Source organism: Phycodurus eques, chromosome 3 (assembly GCF_024500275.1).
Source record: "Phycodurus eques isolate BA_2022a chromosome 3, UOR_Pequ_1.1, whole genome shotgun sequence".
In the NCBI taxonomy this organism is placed as follows: domain Eukaryota; kingdom Metazoa; phylum Chordata; class Actinopteri; order Syngnathiformes; family Syngnathidae; genus Phycodurus; species Phycodurus eques.
Window position 1 is genome coordinate 23,963,972 of NC_084527.1, and position 21,295 is coordinate 23,985,266.

A 21,295-nucleotide genomic window follows, 5' to 3' on the forward strand; every position below is an offset into this window, starting at 1 on the left:
AAGTGATTATTACTGTACCACTCAGCAAAGGTGCACACACACACAAAGACACACCTAGACACACACACTTTCCAAGGGCACTGTGTGTGTGTGTGTGTGTGTGTGTGTGTGTGTGTGTGAGACAGAGGCGTGTCAAAGCGGGCGAGTGCTTTACTAAATGTCGCGCAGATCAATTCTTAATCACCTTTGTGGCCATCCGTGTACAAACAGCTCTCTTAAAACCCGCGCACACAAAACTTCATCCAATCGAATTACAGCACGAGCGACGACGTGATAGGAAGCACTAGTGATCAAGTAATTAGCAGAAGGACGCATAAATGTCGTGTTTATTGTGTGTCGCTTTTTGTGGTCAAATGCACTATGCCATGTCACCATACATTTTTACTGCTACATAAGCTTGATGTACAAGTGTAAAAAAAGAACAACTTGTTAAGTTCGAAGACAATTTAAAATAATAAACCAAATATCTTTATAAGCATCAAGGACATTTTTTTGAAAACGTACATGAGTGTTTTGTAAACAGCAAAGACATTTTAGAGTCTTCAAAGGACAATTTCGAAAAGGCAATGTTCACACTGCAGGTCAATTCTGATTTTTCACATCCGGACCGTTGATCATGTCAATCCAGCCCGCCAAAGATTGGTACAGAATCACCAACAAATCATATCAAAATCATGACAACATTAATTTGACCTTGTCCTGTAATGCCGAGTGGTTCCACCAGGTAACGGATTAGGTACACTGATACATTGACTTGACTTTGGCTATTCTGTTTTTACTCTGCTACTGCTCTGAACCCTTCTTCAAACATGAGTGGGCCAAAGAAAGGAAAAGTCGACAGTGAGTGCCGAGTGTTTAATATAGAATGGACTACTAAATACTTTTTCACTGAAGTCCGGTCGAAGGCTGTACTGTATGTATACTTTGTTATGAAACCATTGAGGTTTTAGAGGAATATAACATCAGCCGTCACTTTTCTACCAAGCATGCTGATTATGCTAACAGGCAATCAACGCAGGAACTCTATGGCTACGGCTCAGTGGTTAAAATCAAGCTTGCAGGCTCAGCAAAACACCTTCATCTGACAAACTGCCATCCAAGATTCAGTCACACAAGACCCTAAAACAGCGCCACGGGAGCTTCAGATGGAATTGATTGATCTCCAATGTGATACTGTCTTGAAAGAGATGTTCAACTCTCAAACCGGATGAGTTTGATACTTCATTAAGCGCAGACAAATTTCCAAAAATCCGGAAGATGGCACAGAAGATGCTGGTGGTGTTTGGCTCTACATATGTGTGAGAACAGACGTTTGTGTGATGAACACCAACAAAACATCCTACAGAGTGATGAACACCTCAGATGTGTTCTGAGAATTGCCACAACAAAACTAACACCAGACTTTGATGCGCTGGCAAAAAAAAAAAAAAAAAAAAGGCGATCAACAAAACAACACTGTTCCCATTAAAATTCAATCTAAGTATTAACACTGCAATGCCTTTTTTATTTTTTTTATTTTTGAGCATCTGGTCTAGCTTGGCCCGCCTGTCAAAATTTAAAAGTCAATGTGGCCCCTGAGCCAAAAAGTTTGCCCACCCCTGGACTAAACAGATGTGACAATCAGAATCATCTTTATTTGCCAAGTATGTTCAAAAAACACACAAGGAATTTGTCTCCGGTAATTGGAGCCGCTCTAGTACGACAACAGACAGTCAATTGACAGAGAACACGTTTGAGAGATAAAGACATTGAGAAAAACAGTCACTGAGCAATAAAGGGTTGGTAGTTATCTGGTAATGCCGGTACATTTTCTTTTTTTTTGACAATTGTGCAAAAAGATGCAGAGTCCTCTAGCACTTAGAGCAGTTCGAGTGACTAATATTACAATCATCCGATGCAATGACACAAGGCAGCTGGACAGCGTGAGGGGCAGCTGTAGCCAAGGATGCCTCCTGAAGTCCACGATCATCGCTACAGTCTTGAGCGTGTTCAGCTCCAGGTTGTGTCGGCCACACCACAGCTCCAGCCGCTCCACTTCCTGTCGATATGCAGACTCATCACCGTCCTTAATGAGGCTGATGGCAGTTGTGTCATCTGCAAACTTCAGGAGTTTGACAGCCGGGTGTGGTGAGGTGCAGTCGTTCGTGTAGAGAGAGAGGAGCAGCGAAGAGAGGACACAACCTTGGGGCGCCCCAGTGCTGATGCTGCGTGTGGATGAGGTGGCCTCCCCCAGCTTCACCTGCTGTGTCCTGCCCGTCAGGAAGCTGTAAATCCACTGGCAGAAGGCAGGTGAGACACTGAGCTGGAGAAGCTTGGAGGAAAGGAGTTCAGGGATGATGGTGTTGAACGCTGAGCTGAAGTCCATGAACAAGATCCTCGCGTAGGTCCCTGCACTGTCGAGGTGTTCTAGGATGAAGTGCAGTCCCATGTTGACTGCATCATCCTTTGCTCGGTAGGCAAACTGCAGGGGGTCCAGCAGGGGGCCTGTGATGCTCTTGATGTGGTCCAGCACGAGATGTTCAAAGGAATTCATGACCGTAGATGTCAAGGCGACAGGCCTGTAGTCATTTAGACCCGAGATTGCAGGTTTCTTGGGGACTGGAATGATGGTGGAGCGTTTGAAACAGGATGGTACTTCGCACAGTTCCAGAGATCCATTGAAGATCTGAGTGAAGACTGGAGCAAGCTGGTCTGCGCAGACTTTGAGGCAGGATGGGGACACATGGTCTGGGCCTGCCACTTTGTTAATCTTTTGTTGTTTGAAGATGCGTCTCAGGTCTCTGAAGGCCATGACCCCAACGTGATGGCAAAACAGCAATGGCGGACGAAGGAGCAGAAAACAATCAGTGGCGAAAAAAAAGATTTTAGAACTGATAAATATACAAAATTGTTGGCTCCGGTTGCACAACATTCTTGAAATCTCCACAAATGCGTCATGACGAGACATACGAGAGGGACCATGTTTACTTCCGTAAAAACACAGACTCGTGCTTGTGTGCATGCGCAATGTGATGTCTTGTTTTTTTGCGCATGCGTGTGACATTACGGACGTGTTCCGTCCAGAGTAGAAGCCGCCTTTGTTTTTGTAATGTGAACGACTGCATAAAAAGATCGGCTTCAACAAAAAAATCTGCATTTGGCATTATGCCCCTCTGTGTGAACGTAGCCTAATAAGCCTAATGTACGTTTTTGTAAATGTCAAAGACATCGTAGAGTCATCTTTTATTTAGTCAGGAAAACCTCATTTAGATAAAAAATCTCTTTTACAAAAGGACAGACAACAAACACATTTTAAAATCAAAATGAAAGATATTTTAGCGTTTAAGCTAACATACATGTTTTGTAAGTATCAAAGACATTTTCCAGTCTTCAGAAAAACTAGCATACTCACTTTTTATAAATACTGTACGTACCGGTAAGACAATTTAAAGTCAATGAACCTAACATACTGCATGTGGTAATGTTAACATAAAAAAAAAAAAAACTGAAAAAAAGAAATGGAAGTCTTTTAAGACTGCAAAGTATGTATTTTTGTCAAGATCAAAGACAATTTAAGTCTTCAATGACTCAAAATTCTGTGTTTTTTTCATTATCAAAGACTATTTTGAGCAGTTAAAGAACCTAATATTTATTTTGTAAACATCAAAGACATTTTTCAGTATTTAAAAAACTGTACATGTTTTTGGGAATAATTAAAAGATATGTAACTCTTCAGAACTCAGAATATATGTTTTTTTGAAACATCAAAGACAATTTCCAAGTCTTCAATGAAACTAAGGTTTGTGTCTTTGTTGAGCCCAAAAGGCAATTTTGGCCCCACGAACATCCTAATGCATGTGTTATTGTAAACACTAAAGAAACTAACATAAAAAAAATTTTAAAAAGGGAAACAAAAAAAAAAAACAAATTAGATTCTTAAATACACCCAAGTCACATTTTGTCAACATTAAATACTATTATAGTCTTGAATGATGAACCAATGAACCAAAAGTGCAGCTTTGAAAACATCAAATGTGGAGTACATGTATATGTTTGGTAAATATCAATGACAATTTAGTCTTAAACTAACATACATTTTTTAAACATCAAAGACAATTTAAGTCATCATAGATGCTAAATATGTTTTTGTCAGGATGAAACATAATTTTCTGAAAAAAATATTTTCATTGTGCATTTATGTAAACATCAAAAACACTATAGCATCTTAAATGCACCTAAGACATGTTTTGTCAACATTAAATCCATCCATCCATCCATTCTTAATACCGCTTATCCTGTTCAGGGTCGTAGGGCACTGGAGCCTATCCCAGCTGACTTTGGGCAAAAGGCAGACTACACCCTGAACTGGTCACCAGTCAGTTGCAGGGAACAGACAACCATTCACACCATCACTGAGTGGGAACTGAACCCATGCTGCCTGCACCAAAGTCAGGCAAATATACTACTACATCAGTGACAACCTTAGCTGCATTTTAGTCTTAAATAAACCTAACATGTTTTGTAAAAGGCGGCACAGTGGGTGACTGGTTAGCACATTTGCCCCACAACCCCAAAAACAAGCGTGATAGGTTGATTGAAGACTCTAAATTGCCCATAGGTGTGAATGTGAGTGCGAATGGTTGTTTGTTTATATGTGCCCTGGTGTACCGAAGATAGCTGGGATAGGGTCCAGCATGCCTGCGACCCTACTGAGGATAAGCGGTACGGAAAATGGATGGATGGAATGGATGTTTTGTAAACAAAGAGTTCAATATGCCTGTTATACTGTATGCATTTATAAACATGAGACATGTTAGTCTTTAAAACCCTTACATACTGTGCAAAGTTTTGTAAAAATCACATTCTTAAATCGTTAATCAAACTAGTACACGTTTTTGTAAACATCAAAGACAATTTAGTCTTAAATGAACATATCTATCTATCTATCTCTATCCATCTGTCAACATCAGAGGCCATTCGGTCTCTCAAAGAACCTGTTGTACAATATTTTTGTTAACATCAAATGCAATATAGAGTTAGAACGTCACATGAGAAATGTTTTTGTGAGAGTGTTGAAAACGTGCACTAAATCTTGAGCAGCAAACACACCCTCAAAAACACACTCAAAGACACACACGCTCGCACGCAGCGGGCCACATTGAAATGAGCACCCTCCATTCCCAGTGTTATTGATCACACTTAAACAGCGTGGCTCCTGTCGGCTCATGAAAAGAAACTGTTTCCATATTGAAAGTGTCACAGTGAGGGTCCGTTTCATTTGTGCTTCCCGAGGACAAAGGCGACGCCACACCAGAGGAATCAATCTATCTTTCACCGCGCGCATTCCTCCGCTTGATTCATTTAGCGTTCCGGCGGCAACGGCGAGTGCGCACGGAGCCTCGCCACCACTTTAAAGTTTTTGCCGCGGGATGTATTTGCCACATTTGTGCTCCATAAACATTACTACCTTATAGCTCATATAGATTTAACTTTGTTGTGTTTGTCCAAGCTCTAATTCTTCATCAGATTTGTCGTTAAGGGGGGACAACGGGGGAGAAACCAATCACAAAAATGAGCTAAAAACATCATAGATAACAATAAAACTGTGGCATAGTTAAATGTGACAACATATCAAAAGAGGCTGCTTCTACTGGTGTCGTAAATAAACCGAGTGAACGTGTTTTTGTAAACGTCAAAGACAATTTAAAGTCTAAGGGCCATCTTTTCTCACGTGTGTAAGGCAGAAAAGGCGTGCAGCTGCGCAGTCTTCTGGCTTCGCGCATTCTTCGAGCAAGTCAAACCTTCATGCCAGCTACACACTCTGGTTGGAGCAACCCTGAAATGTGGGCGTTGTCTGTCAAATCTGGCCTGGCGCACATTCTCGCGCAGATTTAAGCTTTTCATCCTCCACCATCTGGAGGCTGTAGTAAGTACAGCGCCCCGTGGAGTTGAAACATCATATGGCACTTCAAGTTTGCAGGCAGTTAACAATATACGCCAAACTATATAAAAGAGACACCTGGAAAGCTATCAAATGTATCTAAACTGCCCCTGTCATGAAGGTTGGTGGTTGTTTATTAGTGTTTATTATACACTTTCGCATATGCGCCAATGTTTGCAGTGTTTCTGAAGGGACCAAAGACAATTTAGTCTTCATTTAAGAAGTCCTCATGTTTTCATAAACATCAAAGAGAATTTGGGGTCTTCGAAGAACCTAAGGTACAGTTTGCAAACATCAAAGAAAATGTTATCTTGGACGAACCGATTATCTGCATTTTCGTAAACACCAAAGACAATTTTTCCTTCAACAAACCTCACGTGTATTTTCATAAACATCAAAGACAATTTTTTTTGTGGTATTTGTCCAGCACTTACTTTGAGCACGTCGACGTCGGCTGAGCTGCAGCTGACCGAGTCGTCCACTTCCCTCACTTGGCCGTCCGTCCCCACCGTGACCAGCTTGACGGGCAGAGACACCCGGTGACCAGTCAGGATGGCCGTGTTCAACACCTCTGTGTCCTAATCGACACACACAACACAGTCACGTTACACTTCAGAATAACATATTGCTCCTTGCGAGTGTACTCATTTTCTAAGTGTTTTTGCGCCATTGTTTTTTCACTTCACTTGAGGGGTGAAGCATCTGAAGCTCGCAAATTCAAAACGCCAATTTTTCTCACAACACACAATGACTGGCGTGATGATTAGATGGTGTTATGCTTGCAAAAGGGGGGATTTATCCACACGCACACATGCACTAGGGATTATAGTTTATTGTTTGTGGATGGCAGGTTTGTGAGAGTAATTAGGCTAACCAGGCCTATTCAGCCATTATAAATAATAATAAAAATAAGCACTAAATTGACTGTGCTGCTTCCACAAAACATTCTTGCTTACTTTTTTTTTACAGGGATAGCGGCATAGCATAGCATAGCACAGCTACCTGTTTGTCCAAACACATTTTGGGTCTCCAAAAAAAGAAAAAAACAGATTTCTGTGTTTTGGTAAACATTAAATGAAGTTTAAGTCTTTAAAGACCCTATAGTATGTGTTTTTGTAACATCTAAGACCCTCAAGTATGAGTTTATGTAAACAAAGACAATTTAGTCTTCAAGAATCCTTCACTAGCTGCATTTATAAACATTCAAAGGCCTCATCTGTGTTTTTTTTTTTTTTTTTTTTTTAAACAAAAACAATGTAAAATCTTCAAGGAACCGAAACTGTGTGTTTTGGTTAATGTCTGAGACAATGTAAGTCTTCTAAGATGCTAAAGTACATGCTTTTCGAAATGTTCAAGAAAATTCAAGCCTTGAAAGGCCCTCATGTTTTTTGTCAACCTTAAATACAATTTAATCCTCAAAGACCATAGAGTATGTTTTTGTGTATGTGAATCACATTTTTATAATCTAAGCACCTGATCAAATATAATTTAGTCTCCATAAAACGTAACCTGTCCTTTTCCACTTATCTTCAGTAGGGTTGCGGGCATGCTGGCGCCTATCCCGGCTGACTCTGGGTGAGAGACGGGGTACACCCTGAACTGGTCGCCAGCTAATCGCAGGGCACATAGAAACAAACAACCATTTGCACTCACATTCACACCTACGGGCAATTTAGAGTCTTCAATCAATCTACCACGCATATTTTTGGGATGTGAGAGGAAACCGAAGTTCCCGGAGAAAACCAACACAGGCACGGGGAGAACATGCAAACTCCACACAGGCGAGGCCGGATTTGAACTCGGGTCCCCAGAACTGTGAGGGAGATGTGCTCACCAGTCATCTACCGTGCCACTATTATTATTATGTATATTGTAAATATCAAAGTCAATGTATGTCTTCAAGGACTAATGTGTTTTTGTGGACATCAAAGATATTTACTGTCATCAATTCTTTGTAAAATGCCTATAACAATTGAAGTAGTCAAAGACCCTAAGAACGTCTTTTTGCGAACATTAAAGACAATTTAAGACATCAAAGACCCCCAAAGCATGTGTTCCTGCAAACATCAAAGACATACAAAGCCCCCAAAGTAGGAGTCTTCAGCGACCCTAATAATCATGTTTTTGTACACTTCAAAAACATTTAAAATCTTCAAAGACTCTAACTGGTGGGTTCTTGTAAACATCCGCGACTAATTTAATCATTCAAAGACTCTAACATTTGTGCTTTTGGGATTAAGAACAATTCAAGTCTTCAAAGACGCAGGAGTATCCATCCATCCATCCATCAATTTTCTTATCTGAGGTCAGCTCAGGGGGGCAGCAGCCCCAGCAGGGAAGCCCAGACTTCCCTCAACCCAGCCACGTCATCCAGCTCTTCCGGGGGGATCCTGCAGACGCTGCACCGATCCGCCTGTCGATCTCCCGTTCCATTCTTCCCTCACTTGTGAAGACCTCAAGATACTTGAACTCCTCCACTTGGGCCAGGATCTCATCCCCGACCCGGAGAGGGCACTCCACCCTGTTCCGACTGAGGACCTTGGTCTCAGATTTGGAGGTGCTGATCTTCATCCCAGCCGCTCCAGTGAGAGATGGCGATCACAGCTTGATGAAACCAACACAACCACATCGTCTGCAAAAAGCAGAGATGCAATACTGAGGCCACCAAACAAGACCCCCTCTACGCCTCGGCTGTGCCTAAAGATTTTGTCCATAAATTTCAGTGAATCAGTGACAAAGGGCAGCCTTGGCGCAGTCCAACTCTCACTGGAAACGAATCTGACTTACTGCCGGCAATGTGAACCAAACTCTGACCCCGGTCATACAAGGACCGAACAGCCCGTATCAGGGGGTTTGATACCCCATACTCCTGAAGCACCCCCACAGGACTCCCCGAGGGACATGGTCGAACACCTTCTCCAAGTCCACAAAACACACGTAGACTGGTTGGACGAACTCCCATGCACCCTTGAGGATCCTGCCGAGGGTGTAGAGCTCGTCCACTCTTCCACGGCCAGGACGAAAACCACACTGCTCCTCCTGAATCCGACACAAGAGTATGTGTTTTTGTAAACACCCAAAAACAATTTAAGCTATCAAAGACCGTCAAGACAGTGTTTTATAAACCTCAAAGACAATTTATGTCTTCAACAAATCCTATGTGAGTGCTTTGTATGAGTCAAAGATATTTAAAATCTTCAAAGACTGCAATTTGTGTTTTGTAAACAGCAACAACAATTGGACTCATCAGAGACCCCAAATCATGTTTTGTCAACATCAATTCCAATTTAAGTATTCAAAGACCCTAAATTGTGTTTTCTAAACATCAACGAAAATTTAGGAACTCTAAAACCCCAAACTATGTATTTTTGTAAACATCAAAAACAACTTAAGTAATCAACGACCCCAAAACGTGTTTTGTAAACATCAACAATTTCAATATTCAACATCCCCTAAACTATGTTCTTTAATAAACATTAAAAGATAGCTGGGATAGGCTCCAGGCCCCCCGCGACCCTAGTGAGGATAAGCGGTACAGAAAATGGATGGATAAAAACAATTTTAGTCTTCAAAGACACGAGAGTATGTGTTTTGTGACATTGAGAACAATTCAAAGACCCATAAGTATGTTTTTGTAAACTTCAAAGACAATTTACTTTTCATAGACCCTAAACTACACGTTTCGTGACATCAAAGACAGCTGAAGCTCAGAAATGTTTCCTGAATATCCAGTATGTATACGTAAGAAGCAGGCGGAGGGGGAGAAACAGGTAAATCGGAGGAGGAGGCGGCCAGGAAGGAATAAAGAGGATTAAAAGCATGACAAAGACAATAAAAAAAGCACACAGTGATGAAAGAAGATATCAAGGAAAAGATTCTGCCTGCAGGCCGAGTGGGGAGAGAGATCCTTACTAGCCTTGCGTGTGCGCGCGTGCGTGCGTGTGTGTTGAAATGCGTAGATAAGATCACATCCACATTGTCGCTATCTTGACTGCAGGCTGCAAGTGGACCGTGATGTCAGGAGTGTCCATTAAAGTCTTGCTGTTGTTTTTGTGTCCACAGACACACACTGATGCACCAGATTAACAACACGCACACAAAGACACACACACAAACACACACACACTTGCACCCACGCAGAAAACTCTTTGCACAATACTGCACTGTTGCCTGTACAAACAATTGCGACAAAATCCACTTGTCACCAAAGACATCCACAGTACACACATATGCATACATATTACACACATACACCGGACGTTGAAACCTTTTTTTGTCAAAACACCAGTGAGGGGTGGTGCATTTAGGACATGGGTTTTCAGTGGGGACTTCACTTATCTAATCCACCTTTTAATACCACCACTATCATGTCGCAAAATAATAGAGAAAAACGGAAGATAACTATGTGTGGTATTACAGAGAGACAGAGGCACTTTGTGTATTTGAGGATGAATACCATTTTTACTAAAGAAAGAAACATGATTAAAAGTTAAGGTTTTGGACAATAAAGCCATCCTGTAAGAAGCTAAACGGTCTGGTGAACGAGTCAAACAGCAAATGTTACAGTACAATCGAAAAGGTCCAACATGAATGAATAAAGGTCACATAATTAAAGCCATATGAAGAGGCTAGCTACCCTGGCGCTCAAGCTTTAATTGTTCAGACGCAATATTGTGCAAATTTTGGATTAAATGTCTCAGCGACATATTGGCAATTAGCAAATGAAACTTGGAAAATGTTTTACTTTTTATGTCGGACTGACATCGTTGCGACATTTGTGTGGGGTCTGGGTTATCTTCCATTATATCAACTACACATTTCGACACTGCAGTGTAGCAGGTCACAATCAATATTAATCTAATAACTAGGGGTGGGACTCAATTAAAATCCATCCATTTTCCATACCGTTTATCCTCACTAGGGTCGCGGGTGTGCTGGAGCCTATACCAGCGATCTTCGGGCGAGAGGCGGGGTACACCCTGAACTGGTCGCTAGCCAATTGCAGGGCACATATAAACAAACAACCATTTGCACTCACATTCACGCCTACGGGCAATTTAGAGTCTTCAATTAACCTACCATGAATATTTTTGGGATGTGGGAGGAAACCAGAGTACCCGGAGAAAACCCATACTGGCACGAGGAGAACATGATTATTACAAGATGGCGCCCGTGTGGACGCCTCCGTTACGTGCTCGAAACTTTTTTTCTCATTGTTCCTGAAAAAGGTTGATTTTAACCATTTACAATTAATGTACAACCCCAATTCCAATGAAGTTGGGACCTTGTGTTAAACATAAATAAAAACAGAATACAATGATTTGCAAATCATGTTCAACCTATATTTAATTGAATACACTACAAAGACAAGATATTTAATGTTCAGACTGATAGACTTCATTGTTTTTAGCAATTCATCATTAACTTAGAATTTTATGGCTGCAACACATTCCAAAAAAGCTGGGACAGGCGGCAAAAAGGCTGAGAAAATTGAAGAATGCTCATCAAACACCTGTTTGGAACATTCTACAGGTGAACAGGCTAATTGGGAACAGGTGGGTGCCATGATTGGGTATAAAAGGAGCTTCCCTGAATTGCTCAGTCATTCACAAGCAAAGATGGGGCGAGGTTCACCTCTTTGTGAACAAGTGTGTGAGAAAATAGTCGAACAGTTTAAGGACAATGTTCCTCAACGTACAATTGCAAGGAATTGAGGGATTTCATCATCTACGGTCCATATCATCATCAAAAGGTTCAGAGAATCTGGAGAAATCACTGCATGTAAGCGGCAAGGCCGAAAACCAACATTGAATGCCCGTGACCTTCGATCCCTCAGGTGGCACTGCATCAAAAACCGACATTAATGTGTAAAGGATATCACCACATGGGTGCAGGAACACTTCAGAAAACCAATGTCAGTAAATACAGTTCGGCGCTACATCCGTAAGTGCAACTTGAAATTCTACTATGCAAAGCAAAAACCATTTACCAACAACACCCAGAAACGCCGCCGGCTTCTCTGGGCCCGAGCTCATCTAAGATGGACTGATGCAAAGTGGAAAAGTGTTCTGTGGTCCGACGAGTCCACATTTCAAATTGTTTTTGGAAATTGTGTTCGTCATGTCCTCCGGGCCGAAGGGGAAAAGAACCATTTGGATTGTTATGGACGCAAAGTTCAAAAGCCAGCATCTGTGATGGTATGGGGCTGTGTTAGTGCCAATGGCATGGGTAACTTACACATGAAAACAGTGAAAAAGTGGACCAACTAAAAAAAGATAGAACTTCAAAGCTGTCTGGACTGCACAGACTGGAGTGTGTTTGAAAATTCAGAAGTGCGGATAGGGCCCTGTATAATCGCGCTAGAAACCAGCTGACGAAAGAAATTAACATTGCAAAGAGAAACTATGGAGTAAATTTAGAAAACCAGTTTACCGCTAACGACTCTAAATCAGTCTGGCATGCATCACAATCGCTAACCAATTACAAGCGACCAACCCCGCAAGCTGAGAACAATAAAAGACTAGCCAACGACTTGAACACCTTGTACTGCAGAGTTGAAAAGGACACTTTCACACCCCACACCCAACCAGCTGCACCATCAACCACCATCACACCTCTGACTTCTGCATTGACCATCCACAAACAGGATGTGAGACGCATCTTCAAACAACAAAAGATCAACAAAGCGGCAGGCCCAGACCTTGTCTCCCCATCCTGCCTCAAAGTCTGCGTGGACCAGCTTGCTCCAGTCTTCACACAGATCTTCAATAGATCTCTGGATCTGTGTGAAGTACCATCATGTTTCAAACACTCCACCATCATCCCAGTCCCCAAGAAACCTGCAATCCTGGGTCTGAATGACTACAGGCCTGTCGCCCTGACATCTGTGGTCATGAAGTCCTTTGAACGCCTCTTGCTGGACCACCTCAAGAGCGTCACAGGTCCCCTGCTGGACCCCCTGCAATTTGTCTACCGGGCAAACAGGTCTACGGATGATGCAATTAACATGGGACTGCGCTTCATCCTAGAACACCTCGACGGCGCGGGACCTACGCGAGGATCCTGTTCGTGGACTTCAGCTCCGCGTTCAACACCATAATCTGCAAACTCCTCTCCTCCAAGATTCTCCAGCTCAGCGTCTCGCCTGCCATCTGCCAGTGGATTTACAGCTTCCTGACGGGCAGGACACAGCAGGTGAGGCTGGGGGACACCACTTCATCTACACGCACCACCAGCACCGGGGCGCCCCAAGCTTATGTCCTCTCTCCGGTGCTCTTCTCTCTCTACATGAAAGACTGCACCTGTACGCACCCGGCTGTCAAACTGCTGAAGTTTGCAGTTGACACCACAGTCATCGGCCTCATCAAAGACGGTGACGAGTCTGCGTATCAACAGGAAGTGGAGCCCCTGGAGCTGTGGTGCTGCTGACACAACCTGGAGCTGAACATGCTCAAGACTGTAGAGATGATCGTGGACTTCAGAAGGCATCCTTCGCCACACCTGCCCCTCACGCTGTCCAACTGCCCTGTGTCAAACGTCGAGACCTTCAAGTTCCTGGGAAATACAGTCTCTCAGGGCCCGAAGTGGGAAATCAACATCAACTCCATCCTCCAAAAGGCCCAACAGAGGATGTACTTCCTACGGCTTCTGAGGAAGCACGGCCTGCCACAGGAGCTGTTGAGGCAGTTCTACACAGCGGTCATCGAATCAGTCCTGTGTTCTTCCATCACAGTCTGGTTTGGTGCTGCTACAAAAAAGGACAAACTCCGACTGCAACGGCCAATCAAAACTGCTGAAAATATTGTCGGTACCCCCTACCCACCCTTGAGGACTTGCACATTGCCAGATCTAAGACAAGAGCATGCAAAATCCTCTTGGACCCTTCACATCCTGGTCACCACCTCTTCCAGCTCCTTCCCTCAGGTAGGCACTACTGATCAATGCAAACTAAAACAAGAAGACATTCCAACAGCTTCTTTCATTGCAACATGCTGCCAATTTTGTCTTGAGTTTGTTGTCACATCTCTATCAGGCCAATTATACATTACTCGTGCACGCACTGTAATATTCTCGCCACGCTGCACTATTTGCATATCTGTTGTTGACCAATACTGGCCACTCAAGTGCCTGAGTAGCATCTGCAACATTTGCAAAATCGACATTGTCCCAGATTATCGCACTACGAGGCACTTTAAATTGCACACATTTCCTGAAGTCTCTCCGCCCTTCGCACAATGGTCATTACACCGGACTTTTGTTCTATTAGTCATTTCAAATTGCTCTAATTGCTAGAGGACTCTGCATCTTTCTGCACATTGTAAAAAATATATATATATATATATATATATTTTTTTTAATTTATTTTATTTTTTTAAAAGCTACCGGCATTACCTTTTACCTTACCTTTTATTGCTCAGTGACTGTTTTTTTTCTGTCTTTATGTCTCAAAAGTATTCTCTGTCAACTGACTGTTGTCGTACAAGAGCGGTTCCAACTACCGGAGACAAATTCCTTGTTTGTTTTTGACATACTTGGCAACTAAAGATGATTCTGATTCTGATGCAAACTCCACACAGGCAGGGCTGGGATTTGAATCCCAGTCCTCAGAACTGTGAGGCAGATGTGCTCACCAGTCATCCACCACGCCGCCAACTTAAACAATATAAAATAAAAATAAATAAAATGATACACCATACAATAAATATTAATACAATAATAATAATAAAAAAACTCTAACTTGTAGGGACGTGTGTCTAGTGCATAACCTTGGGTATGTGAAGTCAGGTTGTGATGGGATAAAACGTCCTATTGACTGTTTAGTTTACACAAGGACACATTTGTAAAAACAAAAAAAAACTTTATTGATTCAACAACCCATCAGCTCAGTGGCCAATTAGGAAGACTGTTTTTGTTTTTAATCAGCAAGTGAACAAAGATCCTCCATGAAGACAAATGTTTTGCTTCGGCCCTTTTTAAAATATGTACAATGGATATAAAAATTCCAGACACCCCTTCTCAAATGCCAGGTTTTTGTAGTATAAAAATAGGAGACCAAGATAAATAATTTTTAACCTTTAATGTGACCTACAAGCTGTACAACTCAAACTGGGGGAAAAAATATTTTTTTTTCTAAAAGGGGAAATAAACAGCAGTGATAATGTGGCTGCAATAAAGCATATTCAAAATGAATCAATCACATTGAACCACATTTAATGGATGTCAGAACAACTGCCACCATTTGAAGTGCCTCTGATTTAACACAAATAAAGTTTAGCTGTTGTAGTAGGCTTTTCCAGATTTTTTCCCCCAATTGCTTTCTAGCAAAAGCCTGAAGTTTTTGTACTAACACTGACTGCTATTTGGAACTGTTCATAATTCCTTCCACCTTGCCTAAGGCTCCAATTCCAGCTCTGAAACTTCTCATAATTAAGTTAGGTTAATTTTTTGACAAAAAAATATCTAATAAAAAACAATTATTTTAGAGAGGGAAAGTATAAATAGACAATGGAAATGATGTGGTTTCAAAAATGTACACACCCTCTTATAATTGGCGATGTGGCTGTGTTTGGAATTAAGACGTTACATTCAAAGTCATGTTAAATGGGAGTCAGCACAGACCTGCAACTATTTAATGTGTCTCTGATTAACCACAAATAAAGTTCAGATATTCTAGGAGACGTTTCCTGACATTTTAATTTTGTGCTCACCCTGACTGCTGTTTGGAACTGTTTAGAATTCACCCACTTCATTTCTCTTTTAATTGAGTTGTACAGATTATAGGGCACATTAATGGTGTAAAATATTTTGAACTGATTCATCTTGCTTGAATGTTTTTTTTCTAATCAATAAAACCCTGGCATTTGAACAGGGGTGAGTGGACTTTTTCTATCCATTAAAATGTATCTGCTTGGGTCACTGATACTCCACATAAAAATCAGCCAATAAATGTTTTATCATATAAGAGTGAGACATTTGCACCCACTGCCCCCCGCCCCGTCTAGCGGCCTTTTATCCTGTTGATTCATTTGCGTGATATACCTTCAATTTGCCGTGCTCACTCGCTCCTCCTCTCTCCTATTCGTCACTCAAACAAATCAAGAAGCTCGTAAAAAGACAATAATAAGAATAAAATAAAAATTGCTTTAATTTGTGTGAGGCCATGCAGAGAGATGTGAAGCCATCTGAACATATGTATGACGACTCACGCCTCCTCTCTCCTTGTGTGTGTGCGCGCGTGCTTGTGTGTGTGCGTTTGTGAGAGAGTGTGTGTGTGTGTTCATGTGCGCGTGTGTGTTGTTTATGGTATGACACGGCATTAATAAGCAGTAAAGTCAGTAGAGGTGCACGCATGTGCAAATCTGATGTGCAGCTTGTTAAAGGACCAATTGCTTTTTTTTTTTTTTTTTTTGTGAGCATGGAAATGTCAAGATGTCAATTGATTCACTGGCACACACACACTCGGGGTACACGAGTACAAGAGCTGTCTCCGAAATTTTTACAAAGATCCTCATTTTTCATTGGCACTCGTTCCAGAGGTGATCATTAACAATCTATTTTATTACAAGTGTACTGTAGCATGTCACTGATGGTATAGTGGTACACTCACCTGACTTTGGTGCAGGCAGCGTGGGTTCAGTTCCCAGTCAGTGACGGTGTGAATGTGAGTGCGAATGGTTGTCCGTGTCTATAGAGACTGTCTCTCTGCAGCCCGTGAGAACATGTGTGTTGTGTATCAATGGGAATTCTCCTCTTCCCGCTTCGGAGAGAGAAGGCATGAATTTGATGGACAGCTGAAAGTTCCAGGGAGGTGGGATTTTCAGACCATCCAGCAACATGCACACAGCATCTGGAAGCTGAAACAGTGTATCAATTCCATTTTGAAGCCTGATTTCAATTTGTTTTATTCATTCAAATGTGTCCAGCTTTTTCGCTGGGCACATATAAAACACACAATCAATCGTACTCACATTCACACCTACGGGTAATTAGAGTATTCACTTAACCTATCCTGCATGTTTTTTGGGATGTGGGAGGAAACCGGAATACCCGGAGAAAACCCACGCAGGCATGGGGAGAACATGCAAACTCCACACAGGCAGGGCCGGGATTTGAACCCCGGTCCTCAGAACTGTGAGGCAGATGTGCTAACCAGTCGTCCACCGTGCCGCCTGCCCGACAATCTTAAGAGAATATTAATAAATATTACCTTTTTGGAATTTTAGGTATGCTGCAAAAACGAGTCCAGAGTAGTGACTAAACACACCTGGTCACACGGGCGTGAAGTTAAATAACGTTTTATGCGGTGCCGAGTAATCTGGACTCGAGTGTTTATTGTGATGGCGCAGATGCGTTGAGCGTCCACTTCAACAGTCTATGTTCTTTACTCAAGGAATTACAAAGTATCTGCTCCAGAGTCAACACTCATGCTGTCATCATCATCATTATCATCTGTAGCACAATTGTTTAGCATTCAGTGTGGTTGCCTTGTCACGCTGCACTGCCTCAAACACAGTCAAGAGGATCATTAGGGGAGAAAAATCATGACCCACAATTATTACAGTGGTGTCTTATGACCCAACTTCCGAGAGTTTTGAGATAAAGGAACAATTCTCCAAAAAGGAGGCTACAAGCTGTTCATTGCCACTTCCAGTTATAGTTTACTGTCAAACTAAACATTAAATAAAGAGAATTGTGTATTTAAAACAATCATATAGCTCTGCAATAAAGACCGCTCGTTGAATGCTAACACATAATGGGAAACATCAAAGACAAGCTAACTGATAGCATCGGCGTTGCAGTGTTCAAACCTTTTAAGCAACGGATACATGATGGTGCATCAACAAATGTAGGCAAATAATATAACAGTACTCACAGGTATATTTCTTTATCTACTGCGAAAAATGATTAATATTACTGCATCTTATTGAGACGTGACCATCCGCATATATATCTGTATAGCTGTATTATACTGCCCCCAGGCGGCCAATGCATGCCTAACTGTATGAACAATAGTCTTCTATTCTTATATGCGGCTGGGAATAACTCATTATAAATGGGAATTTTCTCGATCATTTAGGGTGTATAAATATGTTTAGTCCAATGACTTTACCACTGTTATGCTAATACTTCACTGTTCGCATTTGTTTTCAACAAAGTTTCGATTTGATTAATCACTTTGTGGATTGGTGGTGAAATATGCATGTTAAGATGTGTGTGTTTGATCATAGTTCATGGGGCAGGTCTGTGTTACAGTGCCAGAGAAAAGAGCTTGTTATATTGTAGCGTTGGCTTAGCTTGCACGAAGGAGCTGTGAGCTATCAACAAACTCATTTCTAAACAAAAGATTACTGTCAGCCGTAATCACGCCGAAACAAAAATTAGCTCATACTCGATTTTCCGCGACTGACACCGTGTACATGTCTCCCACGTCAACATTTCCTCCCTCCTTCCTTACCTCCACTCCTGAACCAATCACAAATCACACTATGTTACCTTCAGGGCCTCCCAGAAAATTGGAAATTACAGAACTCATGAACCATCTCCTAAACACAACTGCAGGATTGCTACAGTATTTTTTTTTCTTTTTAATATTTAGGTTGGACTCAGATATTATTAGTTTTGCACTAACAGGACTGCTGATTTTACAGTCTTTTGAATAAAGAAATGTTTGGTCCAAATAACAAGGTAGATCCAAGTCTGTGTGTAAATTGCATTGTTATTACAACTGAATATTCCTTAAAACATTACTAGGTTTTTCAGTTCATCTCGGTCAGTACCACCTAGAAAAATACTTGGCTATCCAAGTACCACCATTATGACCAACATTAAAATACAGAGGTATACTAGTACACTAGCCTAAGTGCTTATCAAAAAAATAGCAGGGGTTGTATTCCTAAAAGGTGAATTTAATAATGGAAAAAACTAAGATTATGCCTGGTGTGACCATTAACACTGTGTTTGAACATAGGAAAATAAAATGTACTTAAATGATTTAATTTCGGTATTTTGTATTTCATCAACTAAAACTAAACTAAAACTAAAACAATTTAGATGACACAATTATGACTAAACCTAAATTATATTTTAGTACAAATTTGCTGTCAAAATGAACACTGCTAACATGTAATATGAAACGCCACAGACGGACTAATGGAAATTAGCATAGATATCGCGGTAATTCTAAATCTTTAATCAACTGCTACTTTAACACACACGGAGTAGCAACCCATACAAACAGACCATAAAACACAGAACGTAAAACTTAACTGTAAGTGTGAAACCTTAAATTCGGATTTGCCTGTATACTGTGAACCCCCCCAAAAAACTGTCGCTTAAAAAGCCACATACTTTGGCGCCAACAATAAACCGCTATATAATGAGGATTCACTGTGTCTCATAAACTGCAAAATTCCCATTCCACGCTATTTCTTTCTTGTACCTTTCAAACAGAACAGGGACAAAGAGGGAAAATGCCAGTGTGTGTGTGTGTGTGTGTGTGTGCGTGTGTGTGTGTGATATGTCAGGGATAAATGCATATTATCACGATGACAATGTTCGTTCCAGTCAGATTATTAAGCTTCGGGCTCGTTGAGTTGCCGGCGGTGCAGTTCCCAGTGTGTGTGTGTGTGTGTGTGTGTGTGTGTATGTCGGTGTGTGTGTGTATGCTGTCATCAAGTGTGTTGTTGGACAGAGTAATTAGTTGGAGCAAACAGTGACACGCTGCTTGCTTGTGATCTGTCAGACGACAGATGAATCACTGCCACCAACGCAAACCCTCACTTGGACAAAAGTAATGGGACACGTTGAAGCAGAAAAGACTGGGAAGTGTCAGAGTATATTTGTTCAATTTCAGTGTCACCCGATGGTGTATTGACCAACCTTTTGTTAACAAATGAATTTGATTTCGATCTTCTGCGACTGGTGTGGTGCATTTGAGTCCATTTGTTTGTGAAGTCTGACAAGAAGGAGCACTGAGTGATGACACAGACGGCTACATTAGTTTCCCGAGTCAGTCAGTTGTAAACAAAAGGTAGACTGTGAATGCAAATGTGTGTGTGTGTTTACATTACAGTGTCCGCCCAAGTTTTTGCCTCAGCAACCATCAAAGCTGTGTTCCGCTTGGCCAGCTGGTACCCATCAGCTGCCTCCAGAGTCCCCAGAGGCTAAAAAGGCACGACAGGACTCCATCAGCTTGACGGCATCCCTTACCGCTGGTGTCCACCTACGGATTTGGGGATTCCCGTCACGACAGGCACAGACCACCTTACGGTCACAGCTCCGGTCGGCCGTCTCAACGACAATGGGGACTCAATGTCCCCCTCCTCCCCCAGGATGAGGCTGAAATTCTGCTGGCGGAGGGAGATGAAACTCCTTCTGACAGGGGACTCCGCCAGATGTTCCCAAGGAGACCCTCACAATATGTTTGGGTCTGCCAGGTCGGACCGGCATCTTCCCCCAACATGGAAGCCAACACACCACTACCAGGCGGTGATCAGTGGACATCTTCGCCCCTCTCTTTACTCGAGCGTCCAAGACATGAGGCCACAAGTCCAATGACATGACCACAAAGTCGATCATCGAACTGCGGCAAAGGGTGTCCTGGTGCCAAGTGCAAATGTGGACACCCTTATGTCTGAAAATGGTGTTCATGATGGACAATCCATGACAAGCACAGAAGTCCACTAACAGAAAACCGCTCCGGTTTGATCACGCTCCTCCAGGAACAATTTTTCAAAAGAAAAGTTAAAGTGCAACGTTAGCTTCTCGCACTCACAGCTGACATTTATTACTTGAAATTGACTAACGTTTTTTGAACAAAGGACCATGATTCAGGTTGTCTACAACCGGAAATGTGCGTTTGAGTCCACCCGGCAGGTCAAACAACAAGTCTTATTTGAAAAATTAATCCAAAGTAGGACAAACATCCTCGGTCATTACTGAACTTCAACTCCCGCGCTAACCCTCCATGCTTCCTCTACTTTAGTATTACACATGAGGACTAATTGGAGGTAGGCATACGATGGCTATGGAAAGGATTGTAAGCAAGCGCTTCTCTCTGACCCACATAGTCACACGGGGGTAGAAAAAGTGTTGCACGTGTGGATTAATTGGTAAGAGGGTCACTGGCGGTCAATAAGCAAATACTCAGACAGAAAATATGAAAACTAAACATTCTGATGCCTCCTATTCTCAATACTGATCAATTGGTTCACAAACAGTTGCTCAAGACAGAGTTCCTCCTTGTCAAACATCACAAACTGATGGACTCAAATGCACTACACCAGGCTCAGGAGAGTTACATCAAAGTTTTGTTCATAAAGAGTCGGTCAATACCTGGTAATAAACGTGTTGCTAAATCTAAATGAAAAAAAGTCA

At 41.9% G+C, this 21,295-nt stretch overlaps 1 protein-coding gene across 1 annotated transcript in view; it reads right to left on the reverse strand.

The window, feature by feature from the left end:
- The window catches only part of si:dkey-215k6.1 (transmembrane protein 132C), a 208,284-nt gene that overhangs the window by 27,279 nt on the left and 159,710 nt on the right, over positions 1-21,295 (reverse strand). Inside the window, exon 6 of the mRNA XM_061671135.1 lies at positions 6,355-6,498. Within this exon, the coding sequence (XP_061527119.1) occupies positions 6,355-6,498 (144 nt within the window). The remainder of the gene's footprint in view (positions 1-6,354; positions 6,499-21,295) is intronic.